The 21,578-nt window shown below is 46.0% G+C and overlaps 1 protein-coding gene across 1 annotated transcript in view; it reads left to right on the top strand.

Annotated features, from left to right (window-relative positions):
* Positions 1 to 21,015, top strand: part of LOC143806305 (ribose-phosphate pyrophosphokinase 1) — a 54,288-nt gene extending 33,273 nt beyond the window's left edge. Inside the window, exons 6-7 of the mRNA XM_077286545.1 lie at positions 16,979 to 17,138; positions 19,891 to 21,015. Of these exons, the coding sequence (XP_077142660.1) occupies positions 16,979 to 17,138; positions 19,891 to 19,983 (253 nt within the window). The 3' untranslated portion in view covers positions 19,984 to 21,015. The remainder of the gene's footprint in view (positions 1 to 16,978; positions 17,139 to 19,890) is intronic.
* Positions 21,016 to 21,578: the final 563 nt, after the last annotated feature.

Below are 21,578 nucleotides of genomic sequence, written 5' to 3'. Positions count from 1 at the left end.
CGGACCCGTACCGACGCAAGTGTGAAATAGGCCTTAATGAGCGTTTAATTTAATTAAAAAAACTGAAAAAAAAGGCGTGGGCTCCCGCGCAATTTTCTGCGCCAGAGGGGGAAAGCCGACTGCCAGGGGCCAATATTTGTAGCCTGCTATGAATATCAGCCCGCAGCTGTCTGCGTAGCCTTTACTGGCTTTTAAAATAGGGCGACCCCCCCCCCAAAAAAAAAATGATGTGGGGTCCCCCTATATTTTATAGCCAGGAAGGCTACGCAGACAGCTGCGTGCTGATATTCATACCCTAGAGAGGGGCCATGGACATTGGTCCCCCCCCCCCCCCCGCTACAAGTACCAGTCCGCAGCCGCCCCAGAAATGACGCCAATTCCCGCACTTAGCCCCTCTCTTCCCACTCCCGTGTAGCGGTGGGATATGGGGTAATAAGGGGTTAATGTCACCTTGCTATTGTAAGGTGACATTAAGCCAGGTTAAAAATGGAGAGGCGTCAATAAGACGCCTATCCATTATTAATTCAATACTAATAAAGGGTTAATAAAACACACACATTAGGAAAAAAGTATTTTAATAATCTTCATTTAACCATACTTGCCATACTTCAGCGCCTGCAAAAAACGTAAAATGATAAACCGTATACTACCTGTCCGCCGTAGTCCAATTAATGACGAGTGTCCCACGACGATCTCCCCTATAGAACAGTGACATCGGGTGATGTTACTGCTCTATAGGACCCTCAGTGACACACTGACAGACAATGGCTCCTGTAGTGCATCACTGAGAGGTTACCTTAGGACAAAGTCTCACTTTATGGCAATTGCTGCCTGGGAAAATTTCTCACACAGCAATGCCATAAGTGAGACTAGGGACTATTTTCTCACAGGGCCGTAGGAATACATTGTGAGGAATAGGGTTGAGCGACCTTTAGTTTTTTAGGGTCGAGTCGGGTTTTGTGAAACCCAACTGTCTTAAAAGTCGAGTGAAATCGGACGACCACAGTGAAAAGTCGGGTTTCGGCCGAAACACGAAACACAGTGAAGATATTATTATTATATTTTTATATTTTCTCTCTCTCTCTCTCTCTCTCTCTCTCTCTCTCTCTCTCTCTCTCTCTCTCTCTCTCTCTCTCTCTCTCTCTCTCTCTCTCTCTCTCTCGAAAATTTCGATTTGCACATTCCAAATCGCTACTGCGCACAAGCGATAACATGACGATAGGCGTTCACTCCCCTAACACCTATGTCATCACTCTGCCCACGCTCATTCATTGGCTGAAAAAATGGCGCGAAACGCGACTTTGGCGCCAAGATCGCGTACCGCATGGCCGACCCCCACAGGGGTCGGGTTTCATGAGACGCCGACTTTGCCAAAAGTCGGCGACTTTTGAAAATGAACGACCCGTTTCGCTCAACCCTAGTGAGGAATACATTGTGGAAGGATACCTTCCATCATTGTATTCCTGGAGCCCCTGGAGAGCGGTCGCATCAGCTGATGCTCCTGCTCTCCACGGGAGATCGTCGAGGGACACTCGTTTTAATTGGATTTGTGCGGATCAGGGAGTATAGTGTTTGTTTATTATTTTAAATTTTTTTACAGATAACACTGGCTTCGGGGATCAAGGTGACAAGTGATGGGGAGTATGTAATCTGTTATATGTACTGTATATGTCTATATGTATGTTGTATGTACTGTATGTTGCATATTGCATGTCGTCGCATGCTGCATGTCATCGCATGTTGCATGTCGTCGTATGTTGCATGTCACATGTTGCATGTCGTTGCATGCTGCATGTCATCGCATGTTATATGTTGCATGTCGTCGCATGGTGCATGCTGCATGTCATTGCATGGTGCGTGTCGCATGGTGCGTGTCGTCGCATGGTGCATGTCGTCGCATGTCATCGCATGTTGCATGTCGTTGCATGTCACATGCTGCATGTCGTCGCATGCTGCATGTCGTCGCATGCTGCATGTCGTCGCATGCTGCATGTCGTCGCATGCTGCATGTCGTCGCATGCTGCATGTCGTCGCATGCTGCATGTCGTCGCATGCTGCATGTCGTCGCATGCTGCATGTCGTCGCATGCTGCATGTCGTCGCATGCTGCATGTCGTCGCATGCTGCATGTCGTCGCATGCTGCATGTCGTCGCATGCTGCATGTCGTCGCATGCTGCATGTCGTCGCATGCTGCATGTCGTCGCATGCTGCATGTCGTCGCATGCTGCATGTCGTCGCATGCTGCATGTCGTCGCATGCTGCATGTCGTCGCATGCTGCATGTCGTCGCATGCTGCATGTCGTCGCATGCTGCATGTCGTCGCATGCTGCATGTCGTCGCATGCTGCATGTCGTCGCATGCTGCATGTCGTCGCATGCTGCATGTCGTCGCATGCTGCATGTCGTCGCATGCTGCATGTCGTCGCATGCTGCATGTCGTCGCATGCTGCATGTCGTCGCATGCTGCATGTCGTCGCATGCTGCATGTCGTCGCATGCTGCATGTCGTCGCATGCTGCATGTCGTCGCATGCTGCATGTCGTCGCATGCTGCATGTCGTCGCATGCTGCATGTCGTCGCATGCTGCATGTCGTCGCATGCTGCATGTCGTCGCATGCTGCATGATGTCGCATGCTGCATGTCGTCGCATGCTGCATGATGTCGCATGCTGCATGATGTCGCATGCTGCATGATGTCGCATGCTGCATGATGTCGCATGCTGCATGATGTCACATGTTGCATGTGACATGGTGTGTTGTATGTATGTATGTATTATATATATATATGTGTGTGTGTGTGTGTGTTTTTTTTTATTGTTGTTTTTTTTTTACATTCAACACATTAGCCGGATGATGGGACTACTACTGTCCCATCATTGGCTAATGTGTCACTCACTGCCATTGTAGCAGGCAGAGCCTGATGGGACTTGTACCGGCGCCCGCACATACGGGCGCGGGCACGCAGACCCCCGACGCCCGCACAATCATCCCTGCCTAGCCCCGCCCGCCCCCAGCACAGCCCCGTCCACAGCCCAGTCACTCTTGAGTGACTGCTTCCTGTGGAGGCTGGGTCACGCCTGCTCCTGACATCACGTCAATTTCCAGAGTCTGAAAATTGACGTGATGTCGGCGGAAATAAGCGGCGGCTGCAGCTAGGGGGTCACGTGACCCGGACTCAGCCATTGGAATAGCGCCGCTCGCAGGCGAAAACGGCAACGGAAGGTGTTTGCACAATTCATTAGGGGCCCCGTGGGGATACATTGGGGGGTTAATTGAAAGTAGTGGACAACCCCTTTAATAGCTAGAGCTTCAAAATTTTACACACAGACACTTGTTACATTACTAAAGAGGAATATGTAATAGAAAAGGGATAAGAGATGGTTTACTGTATGTAAATCATGTCTCATATCCTGTCGGGTTTGTGAAGGAGAGAGCAAAAGCCGGCAATTGAATTACCGGCTTTTTATGCTAACTTGCGCTGAATTATTAAAATAATATATATATATATATATATATATATATATATATATATATAAATTTCCAGGACGTCATCCTGACAGCACTATGGAGGACGTCCTCCTCCCCCTTGCTGGGACAGGAAACACACGAGAGTTCAAAAGGTCCGGTCCCACCCCTATTCCTCTGTGTTTTTTCCTGTCCCTGCAAGGGACACATGAGAGAAGCTGCGCAGCTTACCGGAGCTCAGGGGGATCGTGCGGCTTGCCAGATCCTTCCCCCTGTCAAGAGGCTCAGGGCAGAAACCCTCCAGAGGGGGGTCCCTCTGCTCCAAAGACCAGCGGCCGCTCCTCCCGGTGGGGGGGCTCTCGGCTGCGGACGCGGTCCCCGAGGTCGGCAGCCTCTATGCGGCGTGGAACGCCGGGCTCTGACTCTTCCGGCTGAAGTTCCGGGGACCGTGTCACTTCCGGTTTGCGCCATTCGTTGCCGGCACTTCCGGTAACGCTGGAGATACAGGGGAGGCGTGCGCTCCAGCGAGAACTCAGGAATTACAGCGCTCAGACGCTGACAACCGCAAGGAGCACCGATACTCCGGAGCCATGGAAAGCATGCCACCTGAGGATGGGGTAAGTGCGCAGAGCGCAAACTCCCCCTGCACCCTGGTAGTAAGAGCCACCCTGTTACTTTCCCTATCTTATATTGTTTAAGGATAAGGGAACTCCAGCGGTCCCCCCCTGGTCAAGTTAAGAAATCTGGAAAGGCTTCTTGGAAGTCCAGTAGATGTCCGATATGCAGCGCAAAGCTCCCGGACACTCATGGCAAGACCTTATGTGCAGATTGCACATCAAAGGTTATGAGAGACGAGCAGCCCTCCCTATTGTCTGAGATGAGGTCCTTAATAAGAGAAGAGGTCCAAGCTTCTCTGGCCACCATGGTGGAAAAGTCCAGCCCTATGCCCAGCCGAAAAAGGGCCAGACGGGAGCTGGATTATAGTTCTGACGACAAGTCTGACTCTGAAGATCTTGTCTCTGAGGAAGAGGGCGAGCTTCCATCTGGAAGCCAGGACCATCAAAGGAAGTACCTTTTCCAGGCGGAGGACACGAACGAACTGGTGCAGGCAGTGCGATGCACCATGCAAGTAGAGGAGGCATCTAAACCGCAATCCAGGCAGGACCTGATGTTTGGGGGACTTATGTCGCGTCGGCAGACCGTCTTCCCAGTTAGCGAACATATCAAGGCTATGGTGCTTGAAGAGTGGAAGGAGGCAGAACGTCGGCTGACTCTGTCTAAAGATTTTAAGGCGCGCATACCCTTTGAGCTGGATGACGTAAAACTATGGGACGAGATACCCAAGGTGGATTTCCCGGTGGCGAAGGTCGCAAAAAAGACAGCTATTCCATTCGAGGACTCATCAAGTTTGCGCGATCCGATGGATAGAAAGGCGGACATATTGCTAAAGAGAGCCTGGGAGTCTTCGGCGGCTCTAATTAAGACCAACATTGCAGCTACCTCGGTAGCCCGGTCTATTTACCTTTTGGATGGGTCAATTAGAGGAGCATCTCTCTAATAAGACCCCAAGGTCTGAGATCCTAAACTCTCTCCCCATAATGAAATCCGCTACTGCTTTTCTATCTGACATGACGGCTGAGTCAGTCAGATTCTCAGCCAGAAACGGATCATTGTCTAATGCGGCTAGAAGGGCGGTCTGGCTAAGGTCTTGGTCGGGGGATAATGCGTCCAAGACAAAGTTGTGTTCAATCCCCTTCTCAGGTGCAAGGGTGTTTGGTCCTTCCCTCGATACTATCCTAGAGTCGGCTTCAGACAAGAAAAAAGGGGTCCCAGAGGACAAACATAAGAGGCCTCAGTCCTTTCGGAGAGGGTTTCCCTTTAGAAGACAGTCTGACTACAGGTCCGACTTCAGAGAGGGAAGGTCCAATAGAGGTTTTAATAGGGGTTCCTGTGGCCACGGTAGTAAGAACAGAAGTTTCTTCTTCAGCCCCTCCTCTAAATCCAAATAGCAATGACGCCACTCTTATAGGGGGAAGGCATCGCCATTTCGCGGTAAACTGGAGCAGAGTCACTCAGAACCGATGGGTCCTTCGTACTATCTCCGAAGGATACAGTATAGAGATCTACTCCCCTCCACCAGACAGGTACATCGTACCTACGGTGGTTATGCATGACTCTCCCATGTTAAAAGACTTAATGGACATGCTTTCCTCAGAAGTCATAATACCAGTACCACCGCTAGAGGTAGGCCAGGGTCACTACTCCTCCCTGTTCTCCATAACAAAACCGTCAGGCGACTCTCGCACAATCGTAAATTTGAAACCTCTGAATGCCTGGGTCAGGTACAAGAGGTTTCGTATGGAGTCCATCCGTTCTGCAATCCTTCTAATAGATCAGAATGCGGTAATGTGCACTCTCGACTTGAAGAGTGCCTATTATCAGGTCCCTGTCCACCACCTATCAGAGGCTTCTGAGGTTCGCGGTAGTTCTGCCGTCCGGGACCTGTTACTACCAGTTCCAGTGCCTGCCGTTTGGACTTGCCTCAGCACCTCGCGTATTTACAAAGCTGGTGTCGGAGATAGTGGCTTTCCTAAGAAACCAGGGGATTATAATAGTCCCATATCGCGACGACTTTCTCCTGATAGCAAGAACACCAGAGATCTTATCGGTTCACAGAACCCGAACCGTCGCGATAATGGAACACCTGGGATGGATCATAAACTGGCAGAAATCAGACCTGATTCCGGAGCACAAAAAGGTCTTCCTGGGTGTCTGTCTGGATTCTGCAAACAGAATATCCCTACTACCCGAATCCAAGCTGGAGGCAATACAGATTCAGATCAGACTCCTACTAGAACGCAGAGTCTCAATAAGGATGGCCATGAGAGTGCTAGGCCTAATGACGGCATGCATACCATGCGTAAGATGGGCACAGTTCCATTCAAGACCACTACAGAGCTTAATCCTCTCCAAGTGGGACCGTAGTCAGTCTTCTCTGGACAGTACTTTGTATCTACCAGATCCAGTACGAAGATCTCTCCTGTGGTGGACAGACCCAGAGAAACTAAGAACTGGAGTACTATGGACTACCGATCCCTATGTAGTAGTTACTACAGACGCCAGCGCCTGGGGCTGGGGAGCTCACTTAGAAGGGAGGATCCTCCAGGGACGATGGCCTCCAGACGTCGCTCGCAACTCATCCAACTTCAGAGAGCTGTATGCTGTCTGGGAAGCCCTGAGAAGGAATCGTCGCACTCTGGAGAATCGTCACGTCAGGGTATTGTCCGACAACGTGACAACCGTTTCCTTTTTAAAACACCAAGGTGGCCCAAGACACCATCTTCTCCAGGAGCTGGCGGGGAGAATATTTCGCTGGGCAGAAAGGTCGATCCTCTCCATCTCGGCAATCCACTTAGAAGGCTCCCAAAACGTCATAGCGGACTACTTGAGCAGAAGAAGAGTGTTTGCAACAGAGTGGGAACTCAACCAGGACATCTTCCAGGAGCTGTGCCGGCGTTGGGGCACTCCCAGTATAGACCTCTTCGCAAACAGGAGAAACTCGAAGGTATCAAGGTTCTTCTCGCTGAACCCTCGGGATCTGCCGGAAGGGATAGATGGTCTAAGTCAGAGTTGGACGGAGCCCCTCTCATATGCTTTCCCTCCTCTAGCACTAATCCCGGCTGTTCTCAGGAAGATCAAGGAAGAACAGGCTCGAGTAATTTTGGTAGTTCCATACTGGCCAAGAAGGTGTTGGTTCTCCCTGCTGGTAGACCTGGCGATAGAGAGTCCAGTGGAGCTCCCTCACAGACCAGATGTAATCCACCAGGGCCCAGTGTACCATCCGGACCCAGAGAAGCTACATCTCTCAGCCTGGATCCTGAAAGGAACATCCTGAAGGCAAGAGGCCTGTCCGACCAGGTCATATCCACTATCAAGGCTAGTAGGAAGCCGGTCACGTCAACAATCTACTTGAAGATCTGGAGGCGCTTCTGTCTGGAGGGTGGCAGGTCTGAGGTTGCGGCAGGCACTCCCGACTTACCCAGAATTCTGGATTTTCTGCAGGCTGGGTTCGATAAGGGGCTTAGGCCGAGCACCTTGAAGGTGCAGATCTCGGCACTTAGCTCCTTTCTAGACTATCCCCTGGCAACACACCCCTGGATAGTTAGATTTATCAGAGCCACCCAAAGGTTGCGCCCCACCATTAGACAGTTATCTCCTCCTTGGGATCTTAACCTTGTCCTGAAATTCCTCTGCAAAAATAATTACGCCTCGGCAGATAACATGTCCATTTCAGCCCTGACACGTAAAACTGCATTCCTAGTGGCGATCACCACGGCTAAGAGGGTGGGGGAAATCCAAGCCCTGTGCACACGGGACCCGTACCTCCAGATTAGAGACGATAGTGCGGTCCTTAAACTAGATCCCTCGTTCGTTCCAAAAGTGGGAACTCTAAAAAATAGGAATCAGGAGATAGTGTTACCATCCTTTTGCTGTAACCCTTCCAATTCTAAAGAGGAAGCTCTGCATTCCTTGGTTGTCAGACAGGCGGTCATCGACTACCTGTCAGCCACCAACCCATGGCGCATCGACCCAAATCTGTTTATTTTGTTCGGCGGTAAAAATAGGGGAAAGAAGGCCTCTAAGGCCTCCATTGCTCGATGGATCACATCTGTGATCTCCGAGGCCTATCAGTCAGAGGGCATCCCTCCTCCAAAAGGTCTTCATGCACACTCTACTAGAGGGATGGCTACTTCTTGGGCCGAGAGGGCAGGCGCCTCTCTAGAGCAGATTTGTAAGGCCGCTACATGGGCTAGTGCGAATACCTTTTGCAAACATAAGCTTGATGTGTTGTCCGGCCAGCATACTGCATTCAGGAGAAAAGTTCTCCAAGCGGTAATCCCGCCCTGAGGAGGTGCTTTGGTACTCTCCATAGTGCTGTCAGGATGACGTCCTGGAAAATAGGTATTAAGCTTACCGTTAATTATGTTTCCAGGAGTCCATCCTGACAGCACGGGTAATTCCCTCCCTGTTAATATAACTATGCTTTTGTAATATGAACCTGACATGTCTGTATTATGTTCCTAACATATGATGTAATATGTTCCTAATATATGGTGTTATGTTCTTTACCATTAAATATTATTTTTGTTTGCATCACCCTTGAGGCGGTTCTTGTTACAACACTGAGGAATGGGGGTGGGACCGGACCTTTTGAACTCTCGTGTGTTTCCTGTCCCAGCAAGGGGGAGGAGGACGTCCTCCATAGTGCTGTCAGGATGGACTCCTGGAAACATAATTAACGGTAAGCTTAATACTATATATATATATATATAATGTCTCCCTGATAGAGATTATATATGTATGTATATGTGTATATATAAAGGTGTGTGTGTATGTCCGGGATTGGCATCTGAACCGTCGCAGCTACAGCCACAAAATTTTGCACAGTCACACGTTTGGACCCCGAGAGCTTCATAGGCTATGTTGTGAGGTGAAATTTTAAAGGGAACCTGTCACCACGTTTTTGGAAGATGGGATAAAAATAGCGTTAAATAGGGGCAGAGGTGGGCGTTACATTAGTGTGTGTGTTATGCGTTTATTACCCACCTAAGTTGCCGAAATAACTTTGCAAAGTCTCCGTTTTCGCCTGTCAATCAGGCTGGTCAGGTCACATGGGCGTGGTGTCTTCACCCAGATTTGGCGTAGTTTTCCGTTGGTGGCGTAGTGGTGTGCGCATGCCCAAAGTCCGGAATCCTCTTCCAGGGGATTTAAAATAGCGCGGTGTTCGTTATTGCATTGGTGATCGGTGGGCGCGGCCATCTTCCTTTGGCCGCGCGTGCGCAGAAGCGGCGCTCTGCTGGCCGCGGCTTCAGGAAAATGGCCGCGGGATGCCGCGCGTGCGCAGATGGATATCGCGGCGGCCATTTTCCTGAAGCCGCGGCCAGCAGAGCGCCGCTTCTGCGCACGCGCGGCCAAAGGAAGATGGCCGCGCCCACCGATCACCAATGCAATAACGAACACCGCGCTATTTTAAATCCCCTGGAAGAGGATTCCGGACTTTGGGCATGCGCACACCACTACGCCACCAACGGAAAACTACGCCAAATCTGGGGGAAGACACCACGCCCATGCGACCTGACCAGCCTGATTGACAGGCGAAAACGGAGACTTTGCAAAGTTATTTCGGCAACTTAGGTGGGTAATAAACGCATAACACACACACTAATGTAACGCCCACCTCTGCCACTATTTAACGCTATTTTTATCCCATCTTCCAAAAACGTGGTGACAGGTTCCCTTTAACCCCGCGCTTTCCAATTCACCAAACAATTTTGCCCCTATCTACATAATGGGGAAAAAAATGAAAGGAAAAGTGTTGGAGGCAAATTGACAGCTGCCAGATGTGAACAAGGGGGACTTAAAGAATGAGAGCGATGGCGCCAAACAGTATATACTGTACAGTTGCTAAGGTGGGGCCCCGACATGGGATAATCACCACACCAACACGGGGATATGAACACACACACAAAATGCGCCACACACTACCACGTGCTCGAACACACATACCACCCTCAGCGCACATTTCACCACACATACACCAACCTCGCCACATAAAAGTCGAAACACAAAAGTCGCCGCGCAAAACTCTCCACATGCAAAATTCGCCACACATGCAAAACTTGCATGCGCGGAAAAATTGCCACATGCACAAAAGTTGCAACACATGCAAAAGTTGCCTCACACAAAACTTGCACATACTCAAATACTCAAAAGGCACCACACATAAAACTCGCCACGCGCAAAACTCGCCATGCGCAAAACTTGCTGCACACAACTTGCTACACTAACCTGTCACATGCAACTCGACACACAAAAAGTTGCTACACGCATGTCGCCACACAAAACTCATCTCACAAAAGTCCCTACATGCATGTCGCCACACGCAACTCAACACACACAACTTGACAAACGAAACTCGCCCTAAAACACACACAAGTCTGGTATTATCCTTCAAAAATAAAAATCTGATTAATAAGCAGACAAACTACAAGAGCAACAAATGTACTATATAGGAATCCGGCAGCTGTCAGTCACATGACCAGTCTATTATGTGTATGTGTGAGCTAATATATACTGCCAGGGGGTGGGCTTACTGTTGGCTGGGGATTTATCAGGCTGCCAATTTAGCTTACAAATACTGATGTAAAAATACTGACCAAATAACGTGTGAACGAGGTCTAATACAGGAGGAGATGACATACAGATATATACTATATACAGGAGGAGATGACACAGGTATATACTATTTACAGGGGAGATGACACACAGGTATATACTATATACAGGAGGAGATGACATACAGGTATATACTATATACAGGAGCAGATTACCTACAGGTATATAGTATATACAGGAGGAGATGACATACAGGTATATGCTATGTATAGGAGGAGATGACATACAGGTATATACTATATACAGGAGGAGATGACACAGATATATACTATATATAGGTGAGATGACACACAGGTATATACTATATACAGGAGGAGATTACATACAGGTATATACTATATATAGGAGGAGATGACATACAGGTATATACTATATACAGGGGACATGACACACAGCAGGTATATACTATATACAGGGGAGATGACATACTAGGTATATACTATATACAGGAGATGACATACAGGTGTATACTATATATAAGGGAGATGACAAACATGTATATACTGAGGTGAAAATGAGAGGTGTGAGGTGAAAATGAAAAGGTGTGAGTGCAAAATGAGGAGTGAGGGAAAATAGTGGAGTGATCGGAAAATGACAGATGTGAGGTCGAAATGACAAGTGTTAGGGGGGAATGAGAGGAGTGAGGGGGAAAATGAGAGGTGTGAGGGGGAAAATGAGAGATGTGAGGGGGAAAATGAGAGATGTGATGGGGAAAATGAGAGGCGTGATGGGAAAATAAGAGAAGTGAGGTGCTATAACTAACCACAGATATTTACTATGCCCAGGCAACGCCGGGCTCTTCAGCTAGTATCCCTTTTTATTTGTAATCGTTCTGTACATATATAATTGTCTCATTTTATAATATCTTGTTATACTTTTGTAAACACTGCCTACCTTTTGGATTAAAATATAAAATTACTAGCTTCATTTTTCCTTGCTCTATAACGTACTTTCACGTCCTCTGAAGTAAATTACACTACTGATTGGGTTGGCTCCTGACCCATTATTGATTAAGAAATAGGAGCTGGTGGCAGCGGACCGTACTGAGCTTGTTGGGTAAAGCTAGCAGTGACAGAACGGGTATATAAGTGTATTGCTCAGCTGCATCTGGGAATTATTATATCGCCCTCATTGCAGTGTGTGCCCAATAGCCAGTACATAGCAGGCAGCCTTTCTGGTGACTAATTATTCTAGGTGCAGTTCCCTGACTGACCTGTAGGTAAGGGGGGCCCAAGAGACCTGCAAGTTTCAAGCCGGAACTGGGAAGTGGGATATAGATTAATCCCCTACAGAAAAGAACTGGGGGCAGCGAAACAACCCCGGTTCATGACATATTGGTGTCATCGGTGGGGATGATAAAAATATCCCCCCTGTGGTTCATGACTGTCAGGAAATAGGAAGAAGTTCTGACCACTTCAGTTACACATACAGAGCTCACAGCTGCTGATTCCTCTGCCAACACAAGGCTGGCTGGAATTCTGAGCCACTCTTTCTCCCTCTGCTTGTGTATGTAATTCTAAACCCCTCTTTTTCCCCCTCCCTCAAGAATTTATATTGCTCAATGCTGTGGGCAGACAAGTCTCCCTACCCTACTCCCACCTGGTACTGGTTAAAACTGGTATGTAAACCATGAGTTTCTATTGTTCTTTTAATATTCTATATAGTGCCACCGATCAGGGCTAGAGATATAAGAATTATATATCCCAGATGTCCATCGACAGATCTATAACTCCCTGAAATCACTAGTAGTTAAACCCAATGAGTGCAAAGAGCGGGTTTCTCTGTAAGCGGGTTGTGTAACTATGCCGTGTTTACACTTAAAAGAATCGCCCCGACGTGGTACACCTCCTGATCATTGTGTCTTTCATATACGAGGTTTGTACAGCGAGCTAGGCATAAAAACTGGGTTCCATAACTCTAAGAAAAGGAGAGGATTCAACCTCTAAGTGAGGTCACCACAGGGGGAGTGGCTTGGTTTTAGGCTAGGAAATTAGTGAGTGAAGCAGCAGTCTTCATGTGTTTTTTTTTCTGGGGTCTAGCTGACAGACAGGGGTGTGATGCATCTGGATATATGCTCGCTCATCCCCCGCAGCCCACGGTCAGCCATGAAATATGACAAAAAGAAATGTTAGTGTTTTTCAACTTTTAATCCTATTTTATTTGTAATTGTATTGTATATGCGATAATTGTCTTTTAATCTTTTTATACCTCTGTAAACACTGCCTATCTTTTTGAGTAAAATATAAAATTACTAGCTTATCTCTCCTTGCTCTATAATGTACGGTCACGTCCTCTGAAATGAATTACGCTATTTCACAGTTGGGAGTCTTTGCAGCGACTGGCTGCGTTGATAGATATTGTTCCTGCGAAAAGATTCCCTAGCAGTGATGAGCGAATAGCATTGTTGTTCGGGTCTCCCTGAGCATGCTTGGGTGATCTGAGTATTTTGTTAGTGCTCGGAGATTTAGTTTTTTTTTCACCTCAGCTGCATGATTTACGGCGGCTGGACAGCTTGAATACATGTGGGAATTCCCTAACAAACAGGCATTCCTCACATGTATTCAGCCAGTCTAGCAGCCGTAAATCATGCAGCTGCAGAGACGAAAACTAAATCTCCGAGCAGTCACAAATACTTGGAGACCACCCGAGTGTGCTCTGGAAAACCCGAACAACGAGTATACTCGCTCATCACTATTTCCTAGTCTACCTATAGGCGATCTTTCTGGAGAAAAAAAATGTCAGAAGAAAGCCTTCTAAGTATCAGGACCAATGGGTAGATCGCTCTTATTTGGGTCATCCTCTCGGGCCCTGAAAATCGAGTCAATGACTCCCAGCCCAGGTAGGGGGAAGACTTTCCTACTTCTCGCCTGTCTGGGAAAGCATTGCAGCCAGTCACTGAATCCTCAACTTTATTAGATCAGGTCTGACTTTAGACTTCCAATTGATTCCTCATGAAAAGTTTGTTGTGACCCCTTCTCGTTCTTCCCTGAGAGAGCAGTCATTTTCTGGACTTATTCCAGAAAGCTGTCCTTGTAGAAGTCCCAGACACTTATGCAGATCAGAAAAGAGTCCTCCAAACATAATAATGCATAAATAATTTTTATTGAAACATACACTTAAAAATATTAAAAGGAAGTGTTTAGGAGATTTATACAGACCATACAGAAAAAAGCAAGCAAACACTGACCTCAAAAATGGATGGATAGTACCCAAAAAAGTAATTATATTGCAACCATGATTATATGCAATTTGCAAATACCTGCATAATAGACTCTAGTTATAAAGTGCACATATAATAAATAAGTAATAATTATTTGTGAAAATACATAAATTGCAAAACGCAGAAAGTTAAAGTGCAACAATAGAATACAAAATAAGTAAATAAATTGATATACCTGGACCCTACTGGGGTTATGTCCCTGGCTGCCCCTAAAGAGGCTAACAGAGGGTTTATGAAAAAAAATTGCAGTAAGTAAACATCTTATAGGGAAAGCCAGAGACAAAAGAAAAATGCATACCATGGCTTGATGTGCAGAATTGAAAAATCAATCATAAACATATAATGAGGAGCTAGGGGGATGAATAATTACCCAGAGTTTCGGAGGTCCCAGTGTAATCACTTGACTCGCGTTTCGGTGTCTTTCTTCTCAGAAGGAAGAGGGACACCCCCTACTGGGCCAAAGTGTCAAGATTCTTTCGGACAGTCTGTCAAAAACAATGACGAGAGTGACATACTGTCTATTTCGAATAGTGGAGAAGCATCTCCTTTCACTGACAGCCCTACATATAAGGGGGAAGGAAAATACCAAGGCGGATTTCTAATTCCCAACCCTCTTGAGACAAGGGGAGTAGGAGCTTGATCGATATCTTCGCAGAGATAGTTTTAATGTTGGGCCTTCCGGTGGTAGATCTGTTTGTCACAAAACTAAACTGGAAAGTGAGGAAGTTCTGTTCCCTGTACCTCAGGGAGAATCCCTTGGTGGTAGGTGCTCTCCTGATTCCCTGGGATTTCATACTGGTGTAAGCCTTCCCTCCAGTTTCACTGATTCCCCTGGTTGTAAGAATAATCGGAGAGGACAAGGTGAGGATCATCTTGTTTTTCCCTTTCTGGTCAAAGATATATCTTGGTTCTCATGTCTGAGCAGGATGTCAATGTCCGATTCGTGGGTTTTACCGGAAATAATGAACCTCCTTGTGCAAGGGCTGATCTTCCATCTACAAGTAACCAGCCTCCATTTGACTGTGTGGAACTTCAAAGGACACTTAGAAAAGAGAGGGTTTTTCCACCAATGTCATGTCCACTTTGCTTCAGAGTAGAAAACCAGTCACTACTTGGATATATGCTAGAACTTGGAATAACTTTTTATCCTTCTCAGGTTCTAGAGTAGAGAAGGGGACTCTAATAGGAAAGATTTTGGAGTTTCTGCAGGTGGCCTTGAATTGGGGTTATCCATCAGTACCTTAAAGGTACAGGTGTCAGCTCTCGTGGCCCTGTAAAGTTGTGACTTGGCAGGTAACTATTTGGGTATCAAGATTCATTAAAGCTTCTTTAAGATCTAGACCCATTTTTAAAGTAAATTTGGTACCATGGGATTTGAATTTGGTCCTGACAGCCTTAACTAACGCACTGTTTGAACCCATAGTCCACAACCCTTAAGTTTCTTTCCTTCAAAACAGCCTTCTAGTAGCATTACGTTCTGCCGAGAGAGTTAATGATATTCAGGCCTTTTCTAAAGCCACACCATTTACCCAGATCCTAGATGATAGGGTAGTCTTTAAGCCAGATCAGCCTACCTTCCTAAGGTGGTGAGTCTGTTCCATAAGCTACAGAAAGCCATTGTTCCCTCCTTTAGTCCCAATCTGAAGCACCAGAAGGAGAGATCGTATACTTTAGACGTTAGGAGATAAGTAGTTGGGTACCTTTCAGCTAACAGGAGTGTAGAAAGGATGTTTTTTTTTTTTTTTTTGTTTTGGTTTTTTTCGTATCCTTCCAGGGCTCTAGAATGGGATGCACAGCCTCAAAACCTACTATTGCTAGATGCGTTAAGGACACCATTTCTGTACTTCTGCTACTCATCAAGCAGCAAGGAACTGCTGGAAGGTTTAAAGACTCTCTCCACTCAGGCCCTGCAACCTCCTGGGCGGAGAAAGCTAGTGTCTTTAATAGAAGAGATTTGTAAGGCTGCTACCTGGTCTTCTTAGGCTACTTTCACACTAGCGTCGGGCTCGGCCCGTCGCTGTGCGTCGGGCCGACGTTCCCGACGCTAGCATTGTCTCCGCCGCACAACGGGGGCAGCGGATGCATTTTTCCAGCGCATCCGCTGCTCCATTGTGAGGTGCGGGGAGGTGGGGGCGGAGTTCTGGCCGCGCATGCGCGGTCGGAAAAGACGTTTACGACGGAGCAAAAAACGTTGCAAGCAACGTTTTTTGCTCCCGACGGTCCGCCACTGCACGACGCATCCGTCGCACGACGGGTGCGACGTGTGGCAATCCGTCACAATGCGTCGTCTAATGTTAGTCTATGGGGAAAAAACGCATCCTGCAAACACTTTTGCAGGATGCGTTTTTTCGGCAAAACGACGCATTGTGACGGAATGCAGTTAACGCTAGTGTGAAAGTAGCCTTAGTCTACGTTCTCAGTCTCAGTCTAGTCCCAATAGACTAGATATCGGTGCTTCTGCCGATCTCCCCTTTAATAGAAGGGTGCTCCAAGCTGTGGTCCCTCCCTAGATTATTTTCTGATCTCTGTAATTCTGTTGTGGTGTTGTCATCTGTGATTGAATAAAGTCTCATTAACTTCCCGATGACTCGTGGTGAGGTCATGGGTTCCAAAAAATCCCGTAAGTAACTTACTTTCCCAATTTGCATTACCTGCACCGTTAGTGTATCTTTCTTTTATTTTTCTTCCAGTTTCATTTTGTCTTTGTGGGCTTTTGTATATAATACGGGAGACCAGATCCCAGGCTGAGGAGATGTTACTCTTCTAATGGACCCTTTCTTACCTACGTTAGTCATATAATGTGCTTGGAGGGGTCTCCTCTCCTCCTCCTCATATACATGAATGGTGTGCTCTTCTGTGGTTCCAGGTTGAATTATGGCCCTTGGTCTAGCGTTACTTAGAGCAGCCATAGGTCGATATGCTGCTCTCCACATACAAGCTGCCATCGTGATGAATGAGCTCTTCTTTATTTCTTGCTGTGGGGATGGACTTTTTTTTTTTTTTTCCTCTAATTTGTTTTCTTTATTACTCAGGCATTTGTGGTTGACTTTTTCTTTGTAGACTTCTATCTGCTGGAGCCGTCAAAGTGTATGCTATCCTGACACACGGGATCTTCTCTGGTCCGGCCATTTCTCGGATTAATAACGCATGTTTTGAAGCTGTGGTAGTGACGAATACTATACCTCAAGAGGAGAAGATCAGGCATTGTCAGAAAATCCAGGTACTCAGAACAAAGTTTGTAATCCCATTGTACAGAAAACAGACCATCTTGACTAGTCCTCCCCTTTACACATGGGTTGTCACATTTTCTACATTTCTGGCCTGTCCCTGGGATTTGCCATCATTGTGTGTGGCTGTCCCAGTACTTTTGTGCTTCTAGTATGACCTCTACAGGTGTTTTCATGACATCCCATTATTTATGGTGTACAGCCGCTCTGCAGATAGAACGTTTCTTCTATGAAGGCTTTTTACAAGACTTTGGCTGTGTCTGTGGGACTTTGTCCGTTCCTCCACAAGAGCATTTGTGAGTCATACCCTGATGGAGGAGATGCTGGCTCATGAGCTCCATTAAGGCTATGTTCACATGATCCTTTTTTCGCTGCGGAATTTTCAGGTCCTGATTTGGGAAAACCGCAGTGCAAAACCTGCGGTGGTTTTCACTGCGGTTTTCAGTCCTTTTTCTACTGCGGATTCCACTGCGGGTTTCCAGCTGCATTTTCCTATTGGTGCAGGTGGAAACCCGCAGCGGAATCCGCAGAAAGAATTGACATGGTACTTCTTTTTTTCTGCAGAAAATCAGCGCGGATTTTCCAGCGGAAAAAAGGAACGTGGGAACAGCGGTTTTCTTTTTCCATAGGGTAACATTGTACTGTACCCTGCATGGAAAAAGGATGCGGATCCGCAGCTGCAAATCCGCTGCGGATCCGCAGCGAAAACCGCATCGTGTGAACAAGCCCTAAAGATCAAGCCAAAGGTTTTTGATGAGGTTGAAGTGCAGGGATCTGGTGTGTAAGTACTTGAGAGCACCACAATAGCATTGCCTTTAATGGGACACTATCATCATAAAGAGACCTACTGTTTTATCAGGTTTTTCATTACTTGTAATTCTTACACATTTTTTGCAAAGTGTTTTTTTTTTTTTTTTTTTTTTTCCCCTAACCTCCCTACAAAGCTAATTTTTGCACTTTTATTTCTTCCCCTTTCTTCATAAGCCGTAAACATTTTTTTTTAATTAACGAATCTGTATGACTGCTTGTTTACCACAAGGGCAGTGGTAATAATCAATGAAGGCAAGGAGAAAAATAACTATAGATGTGCACAATGTAAGAGACACAGCACACAAGTGAATATATAAAGTAACAAGAACAATGGTGTCCCAGGCCTGGGTATCTGGAAAGTATTACACTTACAAAATAAGGTGCAAAGAAGGCGATCTAATGCAATGAAGCAGTGCCAGGTAATAAGATCAATTTACAGTATAGCAGCAGAACATTGCATCAGACAACATAGTCTTAGGTACCGAAATCCTGCTAAAGTCCAATAATTAAATGTATCAAGGCCTCGCAGATAGGAAATGGACTGAGGCCTCGCACATAGGAAATGGATTGAAGCCTCGCAGATAGTAAATTTATCGAGGCCTCGCACATAGGAAATGGATCGAGGCCTCACACATAGGAAATGTATAGAAGCCTCGCAGATAGTAAATGGTTCAAGGCCTCGCACATAGAAAATGGATCGAGGCCTCGCACATAGGAAATGGATCGAGGCCTCGCACATAGGAAATGAATCGAGGCCTCGCACATAGGAAATGTATCGAAGCCTCGCAGATAGTAAATGGTTCAAGGCCTCGCACATAGTAAATGGTTCAAGGCCTCGCACATAGGAAATGGATCGAGGCCTCGCAGATAGGAAATGAATCAAGGCCTCGCAGATAGTAAATGGTTCAGGGCCTCGCACATAGGAAATGGATCGAGGCCTCGCACATAGGAAATTAGGAAATGGATCAAAGCCTCCACATAGGAAATGAATCAAGACTACCCGGGCCTAGGACACCAATGTTCTTTTACTTTATAAGATTACTTGTGTGTTGTATCCACATTAATCCGTGTCATTCTTTCCTATATTGTGCACATCTATTGCGTAGTTCTTTTTCTCCTTGCCTTATTGCTTGTTTTTTGCTGGACAAGTTGTAGGTTTTTAGTAACCAAAAGACCCTTGTATTTAGTTTTTCTTCTAAAGAATTTATGACTGAGGTTAATTTATTTGAGATTTTGATCCGGCTTTTGTGAAAGCGACGATGCCACGTGTATAATTGTAATTTCTCTATCTCCCATTTGGGGAGAGTGTCGTGATTAGAACTTTTTTATATATAAATTTAATACCTGAATGTGTGATCACTTATAGCTTTTCCTGATGAAAAGGTCCATACAATTTGAAATGTGTAGAAAATGTAAACTTCAAGATTTACCATCCCCACACTTCTGTAATATTTACCAGCAGTGCAGTGGTTAATCCGCTGTTCCAAGACGATCACTGTCCAAGCCCAATATTCATTATACGTGTCTCTCCTGGAATAAAAGCCGTTTACAGTTATAGGTTTTAGCCCTGAGAGGCACGTATGATTGATAAAACGCCACTACTGCTGAGTACTTGCCTTGTTGTGGCTGATGGGCACTCTTGAATTGTCCAATTGGTCCGCCATGAACCTTCATTTTCTAAGTATATTCAGTATATTAGTAATACGGCTGAAATTTCATATATGCAGTATTTTCAGACATCTTGGCTGTTTTCTTCTGCTTTGTCCTGGTATAGTGGTTCTCACAAAGACCTGATATAGCAGAATTCCCCTGTGGCTGCGTTGTCACTTGTGTAACTCCTCTTCCTTAATGCTTTGATTTTTGTTGTTTTAGTGATGTGACTACATGAATTGTCCGTATATCTAACGACCATCTTTTATGTGTTTTTATGAACAGGTTATTGATATCTCTATGATATTGGCCGAAGCCATTCGCCGGACACACAACGGGGAGTCTGTCTCCTACCTGTTTAGCCATGTTCCTTTATAGCGTCGTCACTCAGTAGTGGTTTTTGTGTTTTATGTAACCTCATGTGCACCTGGCTGGGTGTAGTCTGCTGATCCTTCTCTCACCTCGATGCCCCATATGCAAGGAGATAAATGTGAAGTGTTGGCTCTGCTGAAGAGACCCTTTTATCAGGTGCTGCTGCATCGGAAGCATGAAGAGTCGTCGGTCATTTTATTTGTTGCATATTTTAATGAACTTGATTAATAATTGCCACTTTGTGCATGAAGGCGACGATACAACTATTTGAGGTTTGTTATTTAATAAAGCTGGCTCTTCTGTGGTTCTATTTTCACTGTCTGATCCGGATGCTCATCAAGCATTTATCTTGTCTTTCTTGGTTTACTTCTCCAGAAAAAGTGCTTTCAGTCCATATTCATTAATAAACTCCTAAAAGGAACCTGTTGTGCCCCCAAACTCTATTAACCTGTACATATGGGGTCAATCTGGAAATGAATAGCGTTACAATACTGTCTGGCCACTGCACTGAAAACATGGATAAAGGAGCAAATAAAAGCCGCTGGCTTTCAGTTATAGGGGCGGTGAAGAGATCCGCATCACTCACCACTCACAGCAGTGAAGGGGCAGCCATAAGCACACCACAGCACTCTGAGTGATCTGCAGAGCAAGCTGTCAATGAAAATGCTGGGGTGTGCTTATAGCTGCCCCGTGCACCACTTAGTGGTGATTGAGGCAGAACTCTACACTGCCCCTATGACTGAAAGCTGGCGGCTTCTGGAAGGGATAGTCCAGTAACCGTGCTTTATGAAAGGCTATTGGGCAGTTTTGTAGCGCTATTGACCTGCATGTTAACCATATATATCTGCAGGTTAATGGCATTGGGGGACATGACAGGATCCCTTTTAAGACCTTTGGGCAGAGTGATTTAAAGGGGATATGATGTTTACTAAGCATCGTTCGAGGGAGATTTGCCAAGTGATGCTCTTACATTATTCATATATATATATATATTTTTTTTTAAGTTAACCATTTCTTATAATAAAATAGTGAAATATCTCTTACTATTGTTAGTCTATTTGTCTACTTCCAGGTGTCCCTCATTGCTTGGCGTCACATGGTCCATCATGTAATCCACTTCTTGTGTATAGCAGTGACTGCTTTCTTTACAGCCCGTCTCATGCCCGTAGTTATACTGTAGTATATCGGTTGGCGTATCGCTGGAGCTCTGGTGTAAAGACGTCTACCATACTTATTCCTGTCGGGAAAGTTCCCACAGTGAGTTTTAGGCGCTGCATGTTTTTGCTGCATAGCGTCTTACAATTCCAGCAAAGTAGATGGGATTTCTAGAAATCTCTCGGCCACTTTTGCTTAAATGTGTAATCTGACATGCAATGCGGGTTTTAAACCTGCAACAAGTACATTTCGCTTGCGGGTGTCCTGCACTTCATGTGTGGATTTTCCCTATAAATTTGCAGTAAATTCCGTGGTAGAAATGCAGTAAAACCGCATTACTGTATTAATAATGCCAAATACTAGATTGTCTTGCTTTTTTCTATCGCCAACGTATTCTGCTGTGTAGCTATATGCTTCCTAACCTTGAGAACACTGCCATTCCTGAG

Source organism: Ranitomeya variabilis, chromosome 2, assembly GCF_051348905.1.
Source record: "Ranitomeya variabilis isolate aRanVar5 chromosome 2, aRanVar5.hap1, whole genome shotgun sequence".
In the NCBI taxonomy this organism is placed as follows: domain Eukaryota; kingdom Metazoa; phylum Chordata; class Amphibia; order Anura; family Dendrobatidae; genus Ranitomeya; species Ranitomeya variabilis.
The sequence above is the reverse complement of the archived record's forward strand: the minus strand, read 5'-3'. Positions and strand labels throughout refer to the sequence as shown.